This window comes from Salvelinus namaycush, chromosome 21 (genome assembly GCF_016432855.1).
Source record: "Salvelinus namaycush isolate Seneca chromosome 21, SaNama_1.0, whole genome shotgun sequence".
Lineage (NCBI taxonomy): Eukaryota > Metazoa > Chordata > Actinopteri > Salmoniformes > Salmonidae > Salvelinus > Salvelinus namaycush.
This window is the reverse complement of record NC_052327.1, coordinates 39264144-39272610: the sequence shown is the minus strand read 5'-3', so window position 1 is coordinate 39272610 and position 8467 is coordinate 39264144. Positions and strand designations below refer to the sequence as shown.

General features: G+C 41.4%; 1 protein-coding gene across 1 annotated transcript; it reads right to left on the bottom strand.

Annotated features, from left to right (window-relative positions):
- Nucleotides 1-211: 211 nt before the first annotated feature.
- LOC120066362 (zona pellucida sperm-binding protein 4-like) lies at nucleotides 212-5754 on the bottom strand. The gene is made up of 8 exons (XM_039017679.1): nucleotides 5037-5754; nucleotides 4564-4751; nucleotides 4200-4297; nucleotides 3632-3792; nucleotides 3082-3274; nucleotides 1094-1247; nucleotides 678-750; nucleotides 212-377 (listed from the first exon to the last, which is right to left on the bottom strand). The coding sequence occupies exons 1-8, from the start codon at nucleotides 5713-5715 to the stop codon at nucleotides 280-282; spliced, it is 1644 nt and encodes a 547-aa protein (XP_038873607.1). The 5' UTR covers nucleotides 5716-5754; the 3' UTR covers nucleotides 212-279.
- Between the last annotated feature and the right edge of the window lie 2713 nt (nucleotides 5755-8467).

Below are 8467 nucleotides of genomic sequence, written 5' to 3'. Positions count from 1 at the left end.
ACACGGTGCAATATCCCTGCCTGGGTGACTAAACCCTCTAGCGTTGAAGCTGGGAAGTGGTTCAAAGCCAGCATATTATCAGGGCCCTGCCTTGATTTCTCTGACCAAGTGAGGGGAAAAGGTTTGAAGGATTTTCCCTGACCACAAAGCCCCCAACACACAGCAAAAGTTTTGTAACTTAACCTTTTCATAACTCTTTCCACAAAAAAAGCAATGAGATGTCTCATATTTTATTGTCAAGTCAGACCATATAAATGAGGATCATATAACACATTTGATTTAAACATAAAGACGTGGGTCAATCATGATGACTTGTTGACTGGAAACCACAACCTCTGCTTTAGTCTTCTTTTGGCCTTGAGCAGAAAGATCTCTCCCTGAAGAGAAAAGACAGTCAGACCACAGACAAAGACTTCAAACTAAAGATTCAAATAAACCACTCACCAGTGGAGGCTGCTGAGCGTAGGACATAATAATGGCTGCAACGGAGCAAACGGAATGACATCAAATGCATAGAAACCATGTGTTTGATACCATTCCACTAATTCTGCTCCAGCCATTACCACGAGCCCATCCTCCCCAATTAAGGTGCCACCAACCCCCTGTGCCAATAAAAACACACTCCAAACTGTTGCACAGAGTAAACATGACAGCCTGGTCCTAAGCACACCACTCACTTTGCCTGTTGCACCTGTGTTCACAGGAGCCTGCTAGAGCGTGGCACACTGTTGCACTACAGTGGATGTACACCTGGTGAGACAGAAATTAAATCAGCTACATCTCTGGAGCTGGTCAACAGAGCCTTGTCTACATTGATTTGTACCATGGTTATGTCTATATCTATGTTAGGTATTCCTTCAACTGATTGTGATGTTTTTATTTATGTTTAAAGCACTATAGGTGTATGAGGAAGCACTCTACAATATGTATAAAATAGGTACATGTTCAAGCAATATGGTAATAGCTACACATTGCTCTATGAGATGTTAGGTGGAATCTTAACCATCATCTTTACATCTATGCAACGCTCTCAGATCTACACAAGTGTCTCTATGGGTTCTGATGTGATTTGGGATTGAACTGCATTCATTACGTTCTCCTGCAGGGGGACCATAGATGTCGGATCCACAAAGGTGAACATCTTGAAGACGAAGCGCTTGTAGTGGGAGAAGAATTCTCCTGGAGGGATATAGGAGCTGTCCAAGGGGATGGGCACGGTCAGGTAACGGTCATCCTGGTAGGGACACCTGGGGGGAGATAAACACACAGAGAGAGAGAGAGAGAGTCATGGTGAGGAGCACCAGAGACCAGCTAGGACAGAAACTGGGGGGAAATGGATTAATCAGAGTACTATATTGTTCACAAACTTCAACAAGAATAGCTGGATTTAGAAGTTTATTTAAATTACTTGCTTTTAATTTTTAACATATATATACAGTGGGGCAAAAAAGTATTTAGTCAGCCACCAATTGTGCAAGTTCTCCCACTTAAAAAGATGAGAGAGGCCTGTAATTTTCATCATAGGTACACTTCAACTATGACAGACAAAATGAGAAATAAAATCCAGAAAATCACATTGTAGGATTTTTAATGAATTTATTTGCAAATTATGGTGGGAAATAAGTATTTGGTCAATAACAAAAGTTTATCTCAATACTTTGTTATATACCCTTTGTTGGCAATGACAGAGGTCAAACGTTTTCTGTAAGTCTTCACAAGGTTTTCACACACTGTTGCTGGTATTTTGGCCCATTCCTCCATGCAGATCTCCTCTAGAGCAGTGATGTTTTGGGGCTGTTGCTGGGTAACATGGACTTTCAACTCCCTCCAAAGATTTTCTATGGGGTTGAGATCTGGAGACTGGCTAGGCCACTCCAGGACCTTGAAATGCTTCTTACGAAGCCACTCCTTCATGGCCGGGCGGTGTGTTTGGGATCATTGTCATGCTGAAAGACCCAGCCACGTTTCATCTTCAATGCCCTTGCTGATGGAAGGAGGTTTTCACTCAAAATCTCACGATACATGGCCCCATTCATTCTGTCCTTTACACGGATCAGTCGTCCTGGTCCCTTTGCAGAAAAACAGCCCCAAAGCATGATGTTTCCACCCTCATGCTTCACAGTAGGTATGGTGTTCTTTGGATGCAACTCAGCATTCTTTGTCCTCCAAACACGACAAGTTGAGTTTTTACCAAAAAGTTATATTTTGGTTTCATCTGACCATATGACATTCTCCCAATCTTCTTCTGGATCATCCAAATGCTCTCTAGCAAACTTCAGACGGGCCTGGACATGTACTGGCTTAAGTAGGGGGACACGTCTGACACTGCAGGATTTGAGTCCCTGGCGGCGTAGTGTGTTACTGATGGTAGGCTTTGTTACTTTGGTCCCAGCTCTCTGCAGGTCATTCACTAGGTCCCCCAGTGTGGTTCTGGGATTTTTGCTCACCGTTCTTGTGATCATTTTGACCCCATGGGGTGAGATCTTGCGTGGAGCCCCAGATCGAGGGAGATTATCAGTGGTCTTGTATGTCTTCCATTTCCTAATAATTGCTCCCACAGTTGATTTCTTCCAACCAAGCTGCTTACCTATTGCAGATTCAGTCTTCCCAGCCTGGTGCAGGTCTACAATTTTGTTTCTGGTGTCCTTTGACAGCTCTTTGGTCTTGGCCATAGTGGAGTTTGGAGTGTGACTGTTTGAGGTTGTGGACAGGTGTCTTTTATACTGATAACAAGTTCAAACAGGTGCCATTAATACAGGTAACGAGTGGAGGACAGAGGAGCCTCTTAAAGAAGAAGGTACAGGTCTGTGAGAGCCAGAAATCTTGCTTGTTTGTAGGTGACCAAATACTTATTTTCCACCATAATTTGCAAATAAATTCATTAAAAATCCTACAATGTGATTTTCTGGATTTTTTTCTCTCATTTTGTCTGTCATAGTTGAAGTGTACCTATGATGAAAATTACAGGCCTCTCTCATCTTTTTAAGTGGGAGAACTTGCACAATTGGTGGCTGACTAAATACTTTTTTGCCCCACTGTATATATAACGCAAAGTTTAAAAAGTATAGAGTATTTAGTTACCCATTAACTAGTAGGTCCCACCGGGGCGGCCTATCACCTGTGGGGTTTGTGGTGGCCCAGCACTGCTCCAGTACCAGGACAACATTGGGATCTGTCATCCCCAGGATGCGAACCTCAGCATACACGGGATCCCTGAGGACTTTGGTGACAGGGTAGTCTGCCACCGTGTAGTAAGAGGTGTATGCTTCTTGCACTGTGGAGGAAAATCACATTGGTAGTGGATGAGTTCACCTTAAAATATACTGTAAATCACTTAAACCACCATGCACTTGGATAAGTGATCATTACTTCATCATCATTAGGTTCATATCAGGCTTTTTCCCTTTTATACTTTTTAAAAAGTATATATATATATATATATATATATATATATATATGTGTACTTATATATATACTTAATATTTTAGTTTAAAAAAAAAAAGTTTTTTTAAACAATACAAAAATATTAAGTGATGCAGAAAACCTGAACACCTGGTGAAAAAACTCACATGAACTCTGACCGTATACCTCATATCAGATACACAGGAACAATATCAAAACTAGGAATTACTTTCATCACATCCCTTGGAGAGACAACGTCCATTGGCCAGTCGGAGCTCCACGTTGAGAACGGCATCAACAGTGACCACTGGGTTGGGGTTTGGATACGTTTTCACCTCGATAACCAGTGTCTCAACCGAAGTCCCAGTATACCGACACTGGAAGAGCAGGCTGAGAAGAAAGCAATATATTCAGAGCTATCAGAAAGACATCACATATCAGCACTTTTTTGGGGGGGGGATTGCCAATAAAGCCTGCAGGTATAACACGTTATGAGGCAGTAATGAGGTTATGAGCATGTACCCTCAAGCTTATAATCATCTCATAATGGTCCTGACTAAATACCAGCCATTGTAAGTCAGTTGAAATGTTGTTGCATAGGGAGAAGAACAAATTATTATACATTATGAATGCCATACACATTGTTAATAACTTAAAAACACAGTATATATATTTATATATATATATATATATATATATATATATATATATATATATATATGAATGTTTAGTTTTTAATTTTTTTTTACCTTTATTTAACTGGGCATGACACCCCATTTTAGGCAAAGATCACCTACTCATAGTGGCTGTCCCTGGTAATGTCGCCGAAGGGTCCCATCTCCACTACATATGAAGAGGACATCCTGTTCTCATAGACAATAGTATCAGGTTCCTCCTGCAGACAGACCATGCATCACATTGTGCAAAAGTAGAAAGAAGTACTTTCTAACTCATTATATAGCCAAGGGATAGTCAACCCTCCTCCAGAAGAGCTACTGGGTAAGTAAGCTTTTAATCCTGCCCTGTTTTAACAAACTCCATTCTTCTAATCAGCTGTTTATTAGGACCTCGATTAGCTGAATTAGGTGCTAGAGCAACACAGTAGCTCTCTGGTTAAGATGCAGTTTCATTGTACTGAAACCAAACCCTGGCCATACGTACCGTCACCACAGTTCCACATTCAGTAACTTTGAACTGGTAGATGGCAAAGGCAGATGTAGTGCCGACAGGGGTGCAGTGGGCTCCGTTTGCCCCTAGCAGGCTGATAGAATCTAGCTCAAGTTTGGGCAGAGTGGCATCCCTGGCAACCACCACCACAAACTGGCCATCCTTGGTACACTGGACAGTCACTGGTGACAAGGAGCATAGGAGAAACATGAAGTTAGTAGTCCTAATTGCTGAGTAAACTGGGTGCAATTTGGTGCATGTTGATTGTTGGATACAAAATGGCCATATCTAAGTGGGTAAGTGTAAGTGAAATTGTTGAGAGTGAAGAGTTCACAATCCAATTACTAGTTTTCTGGTAAAGAGAAAGATACTAGTTTCTCTGAAGGGGCAAAACATTAAGTAAAATCGCACTGTTACAACTTGAGAGTGAGAGTTCTAGAGTAAAATGAGCATGGTCTGACACCTACCTGTTTTCCCGTAGAAGCACATCCGTCCATCAAAACAGCAGCTGATGGCCTGGCATTGGGGAGCAGTGATGCCAGAAAGTCCACACAACACCTTGTCCTTGTCCACAACCTCACAGGTCTGTTTTGTGTCGCCTTTGGTGTAGGGTATCTGTTGAGGTATGTTTTGGGCAGGTTTCTGAAGAAAGGGTTGAGCAGGTCTCTGAGGACGGGGTTGGGCAGGCCTCTGAGGAAGGGGTTGGGCAGGCCTCTGAGGAAGGGGTTGGGCAGGTCTCTGAGGAAGGGGTTTGGCAGGCCACTGAGGAAGGGGTTGGGCAGGCCTCTGAGGAAGGGGTTGGGCAGGCTTCTGAGGAAAGGGTTGGATAGGCCACTGAGGAAGGGGTTGGGCAGGCCTCTGAGGAAGGGGTTGGACAGGCCACTGAGGAAGAGGTTGGGCAGGCTTCTGAGGAAGGGGTTCGGCAGGCCTCTGAGGAAAGGGTTGGGTAGGCCACTGAGGAAGGTGCTCAGCAGGCCTCGGAGGAAGGGGTTGGACAGGCCACTGAGGAAGAGGTTGGGCAGGCTTCTGAGGAAGGGGTTGGGCAGGCTTCTGAGGGGGTTGGTAAGGCCACTTCAATTGAGCATCACACAGACAGCCAAGCATGGCCACTGCTACGAGACAAACAACACTCCACTGCATGGCCATGGATTCAGAACAAGAGATAATCCGAGGAACTCACAAGGCTCACTGTGCCACTTGTTGCTGCTTTTATACATGGTGGGGTGTGTTGAACTGTTGAAAAACCCCACCTCCTTGGCTGATCAATCATTCACATCCAGTCCAGAGGAATCAAGGTTTTCCACACTCTGAAGTCCCAAACATTTATTGACAAACGCAATGTTCATGTCACAAAGATCTCTGACATGCCTTTGACCAGAGTTGAAGGTCTTTGTGACCGTAACATTGTATTTGTTAACAAATGTTTATTTTGCAGGTACACACGGTGTGCAGAACTACACTCAAGAAGTAAACATTTTATAATTAATAATAATAGACACAAATGTATCTATTGTATTCTATTTCTAATATAGATCAATATATTTCCACCCTTTCACTTTTCTTAAATAATTCCCTATTTCTTCGAAAATAAGTTGACATTTAAAAAAAACTTCATTCTAGACACGTTGTTATTGGATTGTCAGCATTGCAGAACCACCAGAAAATGCTTCTTGTAGCCATCAATGAGCTTGCTGCACCTTTCTAATGGCAATTTGTCCCACTCTTCAGCCACTCTTCAAACTGCTCCAATTCTTCAATGTTTGAGTGGTGCCTTCCACTAACTACTGTTTTCAGATCTCACACACAAAAGCTGAAGAACATATGAACATCCAGGTATTTCTTTGCAGGTACTGGAGTTATAGGTGAAAAATATCTCGCCATAGGTTTTTGATGGGATTCTGATCTGGACTCATCGCTGGCCACTCCAGAACAGTCCAGTGTTCATTTTTTAACCATTCCTGTTGTTTATTGATGTGTGTTTGCGTTTTTGTCCTGATGAAAGACCCACAACCTTCAACAGACACCCACTTGTTTACCAAAAACACATTGATAATCTACTAATTTCCTGATGTCTTTCACATGTTCAAGGTCCTCAGTACCAGAGGCAGCAAAACAACCCCACAGCATTATCAAACCTCCCCATGTTTGATTGTAGGGGAGGGTGTTCTTCTCTTTTAAAGCTTCATTTGGTCATCTGTAAACATAGCATTGATCTGTATTGCCAAAGAGCTCTAATTTTGTTTCAGGGGTCCACAGAACATTTTCACAGGATTTAGACTTGTTTAGGCGGGCTTTTGCAAAGTTCAATGTGGTTTCTTGTGTCTCTTTCAGTAGTAGGTTCTTCCTATAATGTTTCCCAACGACCAAATTAATAATTCAAAGAAAATAACACCATTCCTACAAAACATTTTTTTTTATTGTTTCTTCTTTATACTATTTAACCTTTATTTTATCAGGGATTCATACAGGAAATACACAAATCTAAACACAAAGTGCAAGCAGAAAGAAAAACACAATCATAAAAAACAAACACATTCAACATAAATAAGGTCCTCAATCAGCTTTCTGAATTGCCCTAGAAGCACCAAAAGCACCATTTAAGAAGATTTTGAAGATTTTTCCACAAATAAGGTGCAAGAAAACTAAAACCTGATTTACCTAACTAAGTAGAGACAAAAGGAATTTCCAGAGTTAGCCATTCATGAGACCGGGTGTGGTGACTCATATGTCAAAAGTTTCGTAATGATGTTAGGTACAGTGGAACTTGTTGTAAAATTGCTTTATAAATGAAAACATAGCAATGTATCAACCTAGGTGACATCAAAGAGGACCAACCAACTTTCTATTAGAAAATGCAGTGATGAGTACTAAAATTGCTGACCGTAATAAAGCACAGTGCGTTATGATCACCTGCATCTAACGGCTTAAATGAAGTGTCAGCTGCGTTCATATATATGATTTCGCCATAGTCTAGGACCGATAGGAATGTCGACTGAATAATCTGCTTTCTACTATTTAGCCAGAGGCAGGATTTACTGTATTTCTATAGAAAAGCCCATTTTTATTCTCAGATTCTTAACTAACTCATCAATATGCTTATTTAAAGACAGCTTTTCATCTATCCAGATGCCCAGATATTTCTAAGCAGGGACACAATCAATATGGACACCATCCAAAGTACATACAGTGCCTTCAGAAAGTATTCATACCCTTTGACTAATTCCACATTTTGTTGTGTTACAGTCTAAATTCAAAATGTATAAAATATTTTTTTATTAATCTACACACAATACCCCATAATGACAAAGTGAAAACATGTTTTTAGACATTTTTGCAAATGTATTGGAAATAAGACACAGAAACAACTCATTTACATAAGTATTCACACCCCCGAGTCAATACTTTTTAGAAGTAGCTTTGGCAGCGATTACAGCTGTGAGTCTTTCTGGGTAAGTCACTAAGAGTTTACCACACCTGGATTGTACAAAATTTGCCCATTATTCTGTTCAAAATTCTTCAAGCTCTGCCAAATTAGTTGTTGATCAATGCTAGACTGTCACGCCCTGGCCGTAGAGAGGTTTTTATTCTCTATTGTGGTTAGGTCAGGGTGTGACTAGGGTGGGCGTTCTAGTTTCCTTATTTCTATGTTGGTGTGGTTGATTCCCAATCAGGGGCAGCTGTCTATCGTTGTCCCTGATTGGGGATCATATATAAGTTGTCATTTTCCTTTTGGGTTTTGTGGGATGTTGTTTTCTGTATAGTTTATTTGCCTTACAGAACTGTGCGCTTTCGTTTTCACTTTGGTTATTTTGTTCGAGTGTTTTTTTGAAAATAAATATCATGAACACTTTCCACGCTGCGCTTTGGTCCACTCCTTTCGACGAGAGCCGTTACATAG